This window comes from Microcaecilia unicolor, chromosome 9, assembly GCF_901765095.1.
Source record: "Microcaecilia unicolor chromosome 9, aMicUni1.1, whole genome shotgun sequence".
Classification (NCBI taxonomy): domain Eukaryota; kingdom Metazoa; phylum Chordata; class Amphibia; order Gymnophiona; family Siphonopidae; genus Microcaecilia; species Microcaecilia unicolor.
In genome coordinates, this window is record NC_044039.1 from 87368243 (window position 1) to 87382733 (window position 14491).

General features: G+C 42.8%; 1 protein-coding gene across 2 annotated transcripts in view; it reads left to right on the forward strand.

Moving 5' to 3' along the window:
- The window catches only part of ARHGAP11A (Rho GTPase activating protein 11A), a 151647-nt gene extending 137645 nt beyond the window's left edge, over nt 1–14002 (forward strand). For both annotated transcript variants that reach the window (XM_030214991.1, XM_030214990.1), the window contains exon 12: nt 12144–14002. In XM_030214991.1, the coding sequence (XP_030070851.1) occupies nt 12144–13693 (1550 nt within the window). In that variant the 3' untranslated portion in view covers nt 13694–14002. The remainder of the gene's footprint in view (nt 1–12143) is intronic.
- Nucleotides 14003–14491: the final 489 nt, after the last annotated feature.

Consider the following 14491-nt stretch of genomic DNA (forward strand, 5'->3'; position numbering starts at 1 on the left):
TTAAACAGATCAGCCAGGAGTGGAGACAGTTCTGGGGCAAACCTTTTGTAGAACTCATTAGGGAGCCCATCCAGTCCAGAGGACTTACAAGATGGTAAATGTTGGATAGCTTTGATTATCTCAAGTGGCGTGACCGGCTCGTCCAGCAGGTCTCGCTGCTGGGCTGTTAGGGAAGTTAGATCTGTCTCAGCTATGTAGTTTAGAATGGATTCTGCTGGGGGGTTTATTTCACGGGTATATAACTCCCGGTAAAATTCACTAAATTGTTTCCTAATAGCCCCTGATGTATGCAACATGTTTCCCCCCCTCTCCCTGACATGTGTTACAGCCTTTTCTATCTTTTGCCTACGCAGCCTCAAGGCCAGTAGGCGCCCAGCCTTATTGGAGAATTCATAAGAATAGACTTTCGATTTAGATTGAAGCTGGCTCAACTGTTCAGAGTAGATAGAGTTCAGCTGGAGGCGCTGAGCCCGCAACTCCTCCAGCACAGCCTGAGAGCCCTCTACTTTGTGTTGTGCTTCTAACCTCTTGATCTTATCCATGCATTGGGCCACTTGTCTTCTACGAGTCCGCGCTCTTCTACTGGCCAGCTGTAAAAAGTAGCCCCTCGATACTGCCTTCATAGCATCCCATACAATGCTCAGGGGGGGTCCGGACTCCCTATTGATCTCAAGGTATTCTCTCAACATGTTCTTACAACCCTCTACCACCTCACCCTCCTGTAATATTGTGGCATTAAGTGCCCATCTCGTGTCCTTGATCTCCGCCTTAATTGTAGGTAAAGTAACCCAGATTGGAGCATGATCAGATAGCGTTGCACTACCAATTCCCGCCTCTGGCCCCTGTTCAGCTAAGGTCATGTCCAAGAAAATATAGTCAATGCGCGAGTACGATGCGTGCGCCGTGGAGTAATATGTATAGTCCCTCACTTGCGCATTGTTCAAACGCCAGGCATCCAAGGTCCCTAAGGAAGTGGCCAAAGATCCCAACGCCCATGCATCCCGGGAGCTTACTGGCTGCACAGGTCCAGAACGGTCCAGATTCGGATCCATAACTCCATTGAAATCACCCCCCAAAATTATGGAACCCTGGGCGAATGATGCTAATAGATTTTTTATTTTTGTATAGAAGTCCCTCTGGTGATCATTCGGAGCGTATATACAGGCTAGGGTTATTTCCGTTTGGTCTAATATTACTTGTAAGAACAGATAACGCCCGCCCGGGTCCCTTTTGATCCTTACTATTTGGGCTGCAACTGACTCATGAAATAACACTGCCACCCCCCTTTTTTTGGATCCTTCATTTGAAGAAGCAAAGAAGGATTTAGGATAGCTAGGGTGGGAGAGAAGTCTTTCATGCTTTCGGCGAAGGTGTGTCTCTTGTAGCATGACTACATGAGCCTCTAACTTAGTTCTTTATATAATCTCTGCCTTTTTTGTGGCATGTTCAGCCCCTTCACATTATAGGATAAGATCTTAAGGTGTGTATTCATATTTAAAATACGAAAGAGAGCAGCACAGGCACAGTATAACACCCACCGGATTCACCCCCTCCCTCCTCCTCTTGTAAGATACCAGTCCGAGCCTGCCCTCCCTTACCCTCCCCATAAACCCATGAATCAACTCCCTCTTCCCCCCCCCTTTAAACACCATCCCGGAGACACCTTCTCTCCGAATGGGATGTGAGAAAGTAACCCACTGAATATCAGGCACGCCCACCTTCCCCCCGCCCCCCCCCAGCAATTGACATACTACCTGCATAACTAAAAGCCTCCTCCTGCCCCTCGTCTGATCTATTCAGCTTCAAACATTGCTTTCTATGTATAGATCGTTTCTCTTCATGTTACGCTTCTCATTAGCCCTCTAATAATACTATATCAATCCCCAACACATTATGCACTTCTCCCAACTAGGGGAGACTCCTCTTCATCCCTTTCCATTAGTGATGCACACAAAAACCCTTCTCGTTCTAAACATAAAACATCAAGTAAGCTTAAATCAGGGAAGTCCGAGAGACTCAGCAAACATAGTCTTTTGGTTACCACAACTGTAGTCAGCTTTCCTCTGATGTCCACAGAAGTCAGGAACTTAAGCGACAAGCCTCCTCGAAGCCGTCCCAGTAACACTCAGGTTCCCTCTGCTATCACTTTCCTCTGCGAGTTACTACGCTTGTTTGACGCGGGGACCCTCTGCCACTTCTGTAATTTTGCTTTCGTTGCGGGTGCCAGTTCCCCTGAAGGCGCCTTTGTGCTCACCAGTTCCTCCGCGTGCAAGATCGCCCAGGCTTCAAGTAGGGAGCTCACCCTGTGTCTAGATCCTTTGATAGTAAAGTTCAGAGAAAAGGGGAAGCCCCATCTGTATACAATCCGCTCCTTGATTAGAATATCCAGAGCCGGCTTCAGGAGACGTCGCTGCTGCAGTGTGAACTGGGAAAGGTCTTGATATACCGTAATCTTGGCGCCATTAAACTCCAAGTCCTGTTTCTTCCGAGCCCAGGCAAGAATTTGTTCTTTTACGTCATATTTATGAAATCGGACAATAATGTCTCGGGTTCTGTTTTCTTGACGAGGGCCCAGGGCTCTATGAGCTCTATCCAGCTCAATGGAATCTGCTGTTGTCTCAGTTCCCCTCAAGGTTGAGCATATAGTTTGCACGATCTGTGGGACATCCTCCGTTTCTCCACTCTCTGGGATTCCACGAAATCTGAGATTGTTTCTTCGACCTCGATTTTCCAGGTCGTCCAGTTTATAAGTCAGGTCTTTTGTTTTTTGATCAAGATCCTGAATTTGCGCCTCATGGGCAGTTAAGGATTCCGTGTGCTCTTCCAGCCGAAGCTCTGTTTCCTCAACCCGGCCCCCCAGTTCACGGAGATCTGCGCTAAGCACATCCATTTTGCCCAATATTTCTTCTTTCGATTTTTTAATGTCCTCCTGGATGCCAGACAAGATCTGTCTGAGTTCGCCTGAAACACCCTTTTTAGTAGAGGGCCTCCGTGTTTCCACCAGTGATAAAGCCGAGTCGGAATCAGAAGGCGAGGCCTGCGCCACTGCCTTGTGGCGTTTTGGCGTTTTGCTCGGTCCACCGCTCGTCGACTTTTCCAAGTCTTTGTTCCGTGTTGAGTTCGATTTGCTCATTCTGTTCAACGATGATTGCCTGCCAGAAGCGTTGTGAGGTGGCGAAAATAGCAAATAGGTCCTGTTTTTAGCTTTTTATTGCTGTGGGGAGCGGGAGCTCAGAAGCTAGGCGGCCATTGCCAGTGGTGACGTCACTTCCATTATACAGTGTTTTAAGAACTTTAGAAACTTTCTCTATAGGCATAGAGTAAATTTCTGTCTTTCTCATTCCCTGGTGAATAGGACTACATTGTCTAAGAGTCAATTGATTGGTACTTTGCAATTCTGACCATAATATCTTAGTTCCTTTCAAGCATTTTACTCCATGCCTATGATGTTATATAGTGTTTTAAGAACTTAACAGACAATCACTCTCAATGGCTGTAGTGTTATACAGTGTTTTCTTTTTCCGACTTTAAGAAGCCTTCTCTAGAGGCATACAGTATATTGTTCAGATGCCATGGGGATATATCAGCTCTTTCATATTCTCTGAGGGACAGTCCTGTCTACCAAGCTCCCAATCACTCAGCTGCCTTAGCAGGCATGCTTTATTCATGTCTTCCCTTCTTTTCCAACTGCCTTGAAGCCTCTCATATTTCATTTTAGCTTTCTTCTGGTTTTTACGGGACATATGGTCACTTAGAGAATAAAGTCATCCTTTCACTTAAAGATAGTGGACGGTCCTCAAACCATCTACTCGTGTTTGTCTCTACTCTATCAGTTCAGCATTGGCAGATTATAAACATCCTGGTTTGGTCCAGTATGCCTATACATACCATCTGCTATCTCTTCCTCTTCCTTAGAGACCTGATGTTATATCAAGCTTTCTTGAATTCAGATACAGTCTTGTCTACACTGCCTTCACCAAGTGGCTGTGGCACAACTTCACTTTTTTCGTTACAGGTAATTTCCAAGTTTGTCCTTTGGAGTGAAGGCGCATAGAATGAAAATGAGTGTTCTTTCAATTGGAAGGGGATTCACTCACTTCCTGTGTATTTATGCCATAGGTACATAAGTATGGTTATGCTGGGTAAGGCCTAAAGTCCATCAAGTCCAGCATTCGTATCTAATGGGCATAGGTACATAAGTTTTGCCATTCTGGGGAAGCTGAAATGTCCACCTTTCTACAGCCAGAACAGCATTAGAGAAAAAAAACAAACAAACAAAAAAAAACCTCTCACGAGAGTATCGAACAGAAATCTCTGCTCCAAAAGCAAAGCTTTGCAGTAATTCTGCAAACTAACGCATACAATATTTGCCATGGCTGTTCACCACTAGGAACACCGGGGACCCTGGGCCTAGGTTCGGTGTTTTAACCTGAAACAAGCTCAACATTCATATCTATTGGGTGTGAGTCTGGTACTACTACTACTACTTAACATTTCTAGAGCGCTACTAGGGTTACGCAGCGCTGTACAAATTAACAAAGAAGGACATTCTCTGCTCAAAGGAGCTTACAATCTACATCTCAGTGAGGGAGGACGCATGACCGTGGTACATGGATTACTGGTATGTGGATTAAGAAATTACGTTCATACTGGGACAATTCTTTTCTGTCCGGAGCGTACTATCATAGCATCTATATTCAGAACTTACCCAACTATGGAACGCCATAGAGATAGGGTTGGAGTTTGTAGCCCTATTTAACTGGTGTCCTTGGTCACCCTTCCTCTTCTCCTCAGGATCCAGAGAATGGCTAGTTTTTTGCTTATGCATTAACCGGTCATTTTCAGCAGTACTCTCTCTTCCGTTCTTTTATAGATCTAAGAGGATGTTCATTGCGCTCTTAGGGTCATTTTATTCTTACCTAGACGACTACCTAATTGGAGAAAGTCTTATCAGCAGAGTTCTCAGGTCACGCACCGGGTGTTGCATTTCTTACAGTCTCTAGGTTGGGTGGTGATTGTAGCCAGGCCTCTCATTTGATCTCTCATTTGATCTCTCATCAGATATCTCTGATTTTCTCTTTGTTTAGTCAGGTTGGCGCACAGTCTTTTGTCTCCTCTGCAAACATCCCAGTTTATATTTTTCTTGGTGACCTTGGGCCTTCGGCCATTTCCTCGCTCTATTCTGCAGAATGCAATTTTACTTTCTAATGCCCAAGAAGGAATTTTCCTTCATCCTATTGCGAATCTCAGGGTCATCAATCGCGCTATTTAAGTGTCATCTAGTTATCTCAAGAACCTTAGTTCTGGCATTGGGATGCTTCGTGCAGTACACTTTTTGGCAGAAACTTGTTTGTATATATTTTTTTTCTGGGGGACCTCAGCAATTCGTTTTACCTTCGGGTGAATTTTGTTTTCCCTACTGACAAACAAGGCGGAGAGAGCTATGTTGGTCCTTGCCATGGCAATGGGTTAGGTCATCCGCCAAGGAGGAGTTAAGAGTATACTCTTGAGTTTGTACTCATTTTTTTCTTAGTTGTGTCACCCTGCATTTAGGTGAATGGACTCTCATTTTTTCAGCCTTACTTCCTCACTGCGACACTTCAGGGCTATCTTTTTTTGCCTTCAGGCTCACGAACATTTCTTGCTTCTTCCGTTCAGCAACAGTCTTGACGGAGACAGGGACAGATGCCAACGTCCAGCAGGGGTTTTTCAACCTTCTTTATGCGTTTCTTCCGTCATCTCACTAGGTGTTTACGCAGAACCAAGGCACCCTTCTACATCCGGACCCCCAGTCACTCAAACTTATGGCGTGGTTACTGGGTCCGCAACATCTTTGATATTTTCGCAGGAAGTACTTCAAGTTTTAATTGCTTCCAGACAGAAATCTACATTAAAGTCCTATGAATCAAAGTGGCGACGATTCACTTTGTGGTGCTCCTCTCGCCAGTTCATTCCACAAACAGTATCCATTTTGCATGTTTTGGAATATCTTCTGCATCTTGCGAAATCTTGTCTGTCTTACTCATCCATTAGAGTTCATTTGGCAGCTCTATCAGTGATGCATGATACTGTTGACAACTGCACGCTTATGCAGCATCCACTGTCAAAGCGGTTTCTTAAAGGAGTCCTGCACCTGTACCCCCCGCTTCGTCCATCAGCTAGGTGAACTAGGTGAACAGACTCTTAAAGTTCTGTTTTCTAGTAGCCATAACTTTTTCTATAAAGTTTTCCTCTTCAAGCAGTGTTTCCTAGTAGCCATTGCAGCAAGTAGATCTATATGTGGAATACTTCTACGGTTGATAACTTCTTTTCGGTCTGCTGTAGTTTAAAGTTTTCACCTTTCCCAATCGGTTTTTTCTTATTGGTTTTGTCCTTCTAGCCAGTAGGCGTAAAAGTTTTTCATTGTTTCTAACCCGCTATATCGCGAATGATCAAGGAAATGAGAGTGTCTATTTCTCTTCTGGCTGAGAGGGCAGTTCCACAGCGTATTACAACATATTCCACAACTTCAGAAGCGGGCTCTATTCTTACTACGGCGATTTTTGGTGCTCTCGGTGCACATTGGTAAGTTGGCAACTTAGTCCTAGTTTCATTTTATTTTGCTCATTGGGACAAACTACATGTTAGTTGTCGCCAGGTGGACTATGCAGCATGAACATTTCTCTGCAGTTTTCATAGGGTCCCTCCCTTCAGATTACTGCTTTGGTACTTCCCATCAGTCCAATCCTGGTCCGGTCCGGAGGGATGCTAAGGAAGGAGAAATTAGATCTTACCTGCTAATTTGCTTTCCTTTAGTCCCTCCGGACCGGACCAGGCCCCTCCCATGTTCTCTCTACTCTTTAGCTTCTTTTATTAAGTAGGAAGTGTATTCAGTAGGAAGTGTATTCATTCCTTTACGATTCATGGAACAATACTATATATATACAGAACTTTACGTGGTCTATAGCACTTCTCTGGTGGTTGCTGGTGAGCTCAATTGTTGGAATCTATCTATAAAACCTTAAATACGCCATACCACTTCTCTGGTGAGAGTTGTGGCTGAGCTCAGTTGCTGGAATATCTATAAAACCTTAAATATGATTTACCACTTTTCTGGTGAGAGTTGCTGGTAAGCTCAGTTGATGGAATATATATAAAATCTTAAGTGGGCCATACCACTTCTCTGGTGAGAGTTGCTGGTGAGCTATAAGACAAGTGAGCCATACCACTTCTCTAGTGAGAGTTGCGGGTGAGCTATATTATACGTGAGCCATACCACTTCTCTGGGGAGAGTAGCTGGTGAGCTATATTACATGTGAGCCATATCGCTTCTGTGGTGAGAGTTGCTGGTGAGCTATAGTACAAGTGGGCCATACCACTTCTCTGGTGAGAGTTGCTGGTGAGCTGTAATACATATCGGGCCATACCACTTCTCTGGTGAGAGTTGCTGGTGAGCTCTGATACTTGGCATTGCCGAGTGCTTTGTGGCTGCTAGGATTCCATACGGCACAGAAGGTCTTTCTTTCCTGCTTTGTTATTCAAATACTGAGGATAAGGTCACATGGCCAGGGCTCCTATTGGCTCTCTAGAGTCAGAGTTTTTTCTCAGTCTCCACCTGCTGGTAGGCGAGCACAACCCATCAGTCCAATCCTGGTCCGGTCCGGAGGGACTAAAGGAAAGCAAATTAGCAGGTAAGATCTAATTTCTCCTTACCTGACTGTATCTCACCTTGATTTCTGAGAAAAGACATAAACTAAATCCAAAATCCCTTGTCCCTTTCACTCTTAGAAAACTGTGCAACAAAATACACATTTACAGTTTTCCATGCCAACAAGATGACAGTACTTACATGTGTGCTACACGTATTGTATTCACTATGCCATAGGGTGGACTGAGCATGGGAAGCTTTGCAATGTATGCATGTGCATACATGCACACATTTACAGCATCTTTGGAGCAGGTGTAAATTTGTGCAAAAGCATTTGTCTGCTACTTGGGATCATTGTAGTAATATATTTTATAAAGGTAACAAAAACCTATGTTACCTTTATAAAAAACACCTTTTAGGAGTTTTCACATAGATGTCCTGTTGTAAAATTAGGCCTAGTGGGTATTTGTATACAAAACTAATTTTAATAGGTAGAAGTATGATGTCCAGTTAATTCATTTTTATAAGGGTTGTAGGGGAGGGTTGGTGATGGGATGTTCATGATTGTTGAGTTGCATTAATAAATTATTGGGATACCTATAGGTCTGAAATTTAATTGAGGGAGCACAAAGCTGAAGTTTTGCTTTAATCAGCCATGGTACCAGCACTTTGTAATCAAATTAGTTTTTGATCTGTATGTACCCTGGGAGCCTTATGCATTAAGTGCAGTATATAAAATGGCAAACCAACTTGCAACACACTGAGAGGGGCATTTTCGAAAGGACGTCCAAGTCAGAATAGAGACATTCAGCTCATAACTTCCAAAACAGATGTCCATCTCGCATGTATTTTCCAATAGGAAATACATGATACATGTTTAAAAATACATGAGATGGACATCTGTGTGCTGAGGATATCCAGCTTGAACAGCCATTTTACAAACTGAAAAGACCAACATATGGATGACAAAAAAGCAGGACAGGGGCATCTGGCAACATTCTTAGAAGAATGGCCAGACAGATGTCCTATAGAACAGAGTGGCAGCCTAGTGGTTAGTGCAGTGGGCTTTAAACCTAGGCACTCAGGTACAAATACCACTTTAACTCTTTTATTTTATAATTGTGAGATCTCTAGGAGCAGAAGAATACCTACTATACCTGAATATATGCCACTTCAATTAGACTTTCAGGCTGGCAGGTGGCTTATATATTTAGGTACAGTAGGCATTTTTCTGTTTCTGGAGGGCTTAGAATTAAAAAAAAAAAAAAAAAAAAGAGTTGAAGTGGGATTTGAACTTGAGTCTGTTGGTTTAAAGTCCACTGCACTGACCACTAAGCTACTTACTACTACTATTTAGCATTTCTATAGCGCTACAAGGCATACGCAGCGCTGCACAAACATAGAAGAAAGACAGTCCCTGCTCAAAGAGCTTACAATCTGATAGAATGCTCATAATAAAGAATGCTCATAATACCTGACAACTGTTATAGAGCCTGATATCCCATTTTAGTTGCACTTTCAGGGGAGAGGGAGGGGGACAGCAGCCACTGGGGGATTAAGGATGTCATGATTATGACTGTTTTCCTAGTTTGTGCTCCCCTCACCCTCTGGTGGCCAGTACCAGTGACTGCTATAGACTAGCTGTTGCTGTTTCCCAAGCCTGTGTCAGAGTCCGGTCCGGATCTTCCTGTCTGCCAGAATTGCTTGCCTTGTTTGTCTATAAGCAGCACCCGTACTTGTCTTGGGATTCCTGCAGCAGAGCCTCAGCAGGTGATGGTCTTTATTAAGCACCTGTGGGCTTTGCTACTTTGCCTTTGCATTGCCAAAGGTCTCTGGGTGAGTTGGTGTTCTCTGTTGCACTTCTGCCTAGTTTAGCTTCTTGTCTGAATTCCTTGTCTGGTTCTTGTTCAGTCTGTGTTGGTTAGCTTAAGTTTTATTACTTCCTAGTCTTGTTTCTTGTCTGTTTGTCTTGTCTGGTTCCTGTTCAGTCTGTGTGTAGTTTAGCTTTTAGCATTTTGTTTGTATCTCTCCTAGTGGCTGCTTGATAGCTTTCAGTCCCTGTTCCTTAGTCTGTCTGTTTTCTGCCTAGTGTTGTGTTATTTGTCTGTGAGTCCTAGCCTAGTACTCTCCCTTGCCTCTCATGTGTATTCCTTTCTCCTCTGAACCCAACTCTGCTTCAGTCTAGCTTGTTCCTGTACCGTGTGTCTTGTGTTGAATCCTGAAGTCCTGCAGGCCGCCCGCACCTAGGGGCTCAACCTCTGGGGAACGGTGGCCACCGCAGGTGAAGTCCAGTTGGTCCAGTCCTGTCTTTCCAGCTTTGCTTGCCTATAGCTTAGTTCCACTCCAATCTCTAGTCCTGTGTGTTCTTGCCTTTTTTGTCTGCATCTGCTGCTCCTGTCTTTGTTTGGTAATCCAGTTCTGGTTGGGGGGTTTTGCCTGCTGCCGCCGCTTTACGGCAGTAGCCCAAGGGCTCACGTTTATCCCAGTGTCAGAGAAGCCAGAGATCGTGACAAAGGAGATGTCGTGCTTTAGTCCCTCCAGTGGTCTGCTGCTCAATCAGAAAACCTTTTTGTACCATGGACATGACTGAAACATTGTCTAACTTAGGACGTCCTTCTTTTTAGGCTTGAATATTGCTTCCCGTTTGGTAATGTAGGATCATTTGTCACAGGTAATAAATTATCTGTGACCCAGGTTCCCCAAACAGAACTATCTGCGGACAAATTATTCTGTACTCGGTCTAGGGGAGGGAACCTTGGAACCTAGCCAATTACTTCTGCGAGAAAGAACTGAAACTGAGAAAGCAGGCTGAAATATATATTAGTTTTTATTATAGATATACATGAAAAGGTATACAAAATAGAAACTCTGGCAAAGCTTTAGCTGAATACAAAAATACTGGCTGATAAAATTACCAACTATATGTCACACTACTAACACTAATTCTTACTGGCTACCAGATAAAATTACACAATTGATTGTTCAGGTTACACTATGTCACGAGGTAGTACGGTTATTAGCAGCTTATTTCCTGATCATGGTAGGACTATACCCAGACTTCGCTCAGATAATTACCACTCACTAAACCCAGACTAATAGGAAATAAATCACCGTGTCTCTCACCAGGCTGACCTCCGTGGCCATCTCCCGGGAATGGGCACAGAATACTTCACAGACTCAAGCTGAGATTGCAGCGAGTCTTAGTCAGAGCTAGGACCGGTACTCTGCAGCAGACAGGGAGGGCACAGGTCCTTGCAGGTAGCTGAACCACACGGTACTTCTCCAGATACACAGTTCATCAGATGAGGACCTTATCAGGTCACTCTGGTCTTTACACCTCCACCTTCTTCCAAGGATTCCGACTAACTTCTTTCTTCCCGCTCTTCCCAGTACCTCTTGGTCCTGTGATTGCAGGAACCCAATCTGTCACCTCCTCAGCTCACTGCATGGAAAGAAGCGTCCGTTGTTCTTGACCTTCAAGTTGTTACATTGTGGTGTGCATTTTCTGTTTCTCACCTGGCCTGCTAGCCATGGCTCACTCCCTTACAGCATCTCAGGGAGATAAAGGGGGGCTGGTTTGACCACATGTCCTTGGATGTTACATGACAGCTAGTGGTTTTCCAGAAAGCTGAATTAGCTAAATCACTGATGTACAGTTCCTGGGTTGCAGACGCCATCTTTATGTCATAGGATTATGCAGGCCAAGACCAGCAAGGTGAGACACACAGGGAAATACCCCTACAGTAATCACTACTGGATGTCCCTAGTCCGGCCAATAACATGTTCCCTTACTATTTGGATGTACTGCGTTGTTGGGCATCCCTTTTATGCTTTTGCAAAATCGGGATTTGGATGTTTCATGCATATGGATGTCCATTTTGAGATGTCCATATGCTTTGACAATAAACTCCTGAGTGTGATAATTAATATGCAGGTAATAGCAAAGAGCAAGCCATAGACAACAAGCATTATACACCAAATAAGTTATCACCCAAAAGCCATAGACACCAAAGAAGAGGATTAAAATCCTTTGATACATTTGTAATTATAAAATTCACTGTAGTACAGAAACGTTTTAATTTTTTACTATGTTTGAGGTACAATTTTAATGGAGCTGGGCATGTGATTTTAGCTGATATTAAAATTGCTCTGACCTTGAGAAGAGTCTTATTACTGCATATTAAAGGAGTATTGCTTATGGTCATGTGGTCTGTTTGAAAAAAAAGTTCTTGATTTATTATTTTAAGTGAATGGCATAGCACAATTAGCTTGGGTTACTGAATATTAACTAGTGATAAGATCATTATGGAAGAACATGCCTAGAGCTTTTAATTCTGTTTTATTGTGCAGTTTCAGAGTGGTTAGAAAAGTGATTATAACCAAAAGGTTTTAATCTTTACAAAAATGTCTTGTTATTTGATATGGCTATTCTAAGTTGCCATTGCTTGTAAGCTTGATTATATGCTGTAAACCAGTGGTTATACAGTGAGAATAAAATATATTATTTTCCTTTCAGGTGCAGAAAACATCAGCAGATCACAGGAAAATCTTTTAACACCTGAAAGCACTCTTTCAGAGAATAATCAAATTTCCTGGAGTGGACCCAGTCCAGTAGAGCTACAAGAGTTTAATGATCAAGAAGGAGCTTGGGGAATGGGTTATCTTCATGTAAGAAACCATTTTTTAGAACCTGCATTGGGAACTGGGAAGTACCCTGCTGTCCCAACGAATTTGAAATGTAGTACCATTAACAATTGTGAAGAAGGCCAAGCAGAAACCCTTAATGGAGATGAGAATGTAACTGAAACAACATTACTGAAAATTCAAAAGGCATTTTCTGAATCTGGCAGTAACCTACATACCTTAATCAATGAAGCTAAGCATTCAGCAGTGCCATCTTCGGAAGAAAAATTGGCTGGAATGATATGCAAACAGGAATCGGAATTAGAGAAAAATATGGTTGTAACTAGTATAAATGTTGCAGAAGCAAATGATTTCAGTAAGAAGTCTCTTCAGAAATCATGTAGCACCAAAGATTCCAGTCATAAAACTACAGCCAGTCTTGTAAAAGAAGTTGAGTTTCAAGGTAAACCTGAGTGTGAATATCATGTAGAACAATTGCAGGAAGAAAAAGTATCAGAGGATCTTCAGAGAGGCCAATTAGTATGTGCAGAGCAAGAGTCTCTTTTCATACATCTTTCAAAAGCTAAGATAAATAAGCCAGACCATCACAGGCAAATCAAAGTGGTTAAGCTTGAACCTTCAACAGAACATTTAGGTGAGGTCATGAGTAGTACATTAAATCCTTTGACTTCAGAGATTAGTGATGTCACAGTCAGAGCACAGCCTACCTGTGCTCTACCAAATGTCTCCAAGACTGAAAATGTACATGTCTTCAAGGAATGTTCCCTAGAACCAGTTTCTGTGAAACATAAGCCGAAGATAATAGACACTGCCAGTCATGTAAAGGTTTCTAATCACATCCAGTGGTTCAATAAAATTTCCTTAAATAACCTCAGTTCTGGGACTGGACCAGCACCCTCTTCTAAGTTTCCAAATACTCCAGTTTGCCAGTCTGTAAGAAGGATTAACTCATTCTGTGAAGTCAAGAGGCAAGTTCCAGGCAGCACAGTGGTGAAACCTGTTGGTAGCATACATCTAGTAAAATCTGTGAGCTGTGATGGTATGCACTCATTTTGTACAGAAGCAGTCTCTCTAGATACTGTACCCTTACTTGCGTGTTCCAAGGTTGTAGCTAAACAAGTAGCCACATCTCATAAACACCTAAAAAAATCATGTGATCAGTTCATAGATCCATTTGAGCACTTGGACTCAGAAAATGCCAAAGCTGACAAATTGAAAGCACGTCTTTCCAACCAATCAGGGTCTGCTTTAAGCGATGTAACAAATCAGGGATTACCAAAAGCCACTGGGGAGAGTTTAGTGCGCCAGAAAAGCAGTCTCAAGAGGATTCCTGCAAAAGAAAAGTGCCGTTTTAAAGGCTCACCAAAGAATCCCATAGCAAAAGCTAGATTTCAACCAGCATCTAAGCCCCTGGAGCTATAAACTTATCACACGGTAGTCTACATACTGAGCAGTGGGAAAAGGAAATGGTCATTCCAATAAGTACTGTGCAATATTCACATTGCTTTTGCAATTAAACTTTTTGATTACTAATTCATAGTAATGTACATCAGGTGATGCACAAGCACCAGTATTGTCTTGTGCTACTGTAGGCTATATAAGCAAATATGCTTCATATTTATGTTCTGCTTTACAGCCAACTGTACATTTATTAAAGGATCAGTTTCATCTTCTGTTCTTGCTTTTGCTGTAAACCAGGCTTCATAGCCAACAGTTTCAAGTGTTAATCCTCATTCAAATAAATTCTCTGTTTTAGTAACTTTTATTTATACATTTGGTTATTGAAGTGAGGCTTTACAGTTATGCTTGCTATATTTTACTGATATGTTTCTGTAACTTTTATAAATACTGTTTTTTTAATATTAATTATGAGCTTCACAGGTCAAGTGTCTGTGGCAAGCATAAAGCCGTGGTTCTGATCAGATGGTTTGTGACAGTAAAAACATTGCTCGAGCTTCCTATCGTGCTCCTCACCGAAGACTGCTGGGGGGAGGGGCTTTGTATGAGCCAGTTTTGGAGCCTGCTACATTCTATTCAGCATCAAGTAGTCTCTGTATAAAAGCACTTCACAGATATGGCCACTGCCATTATCTGAGGGTTCCCAGCACCATGCTACAATATCTGTGCTTCTTTGTTGCCATTTGATATTCAACATCTAAAGCATTTGATGCCAGTACCAAATAGATAAAACCCTTTTGATGGTATCAACTAATGTACAAT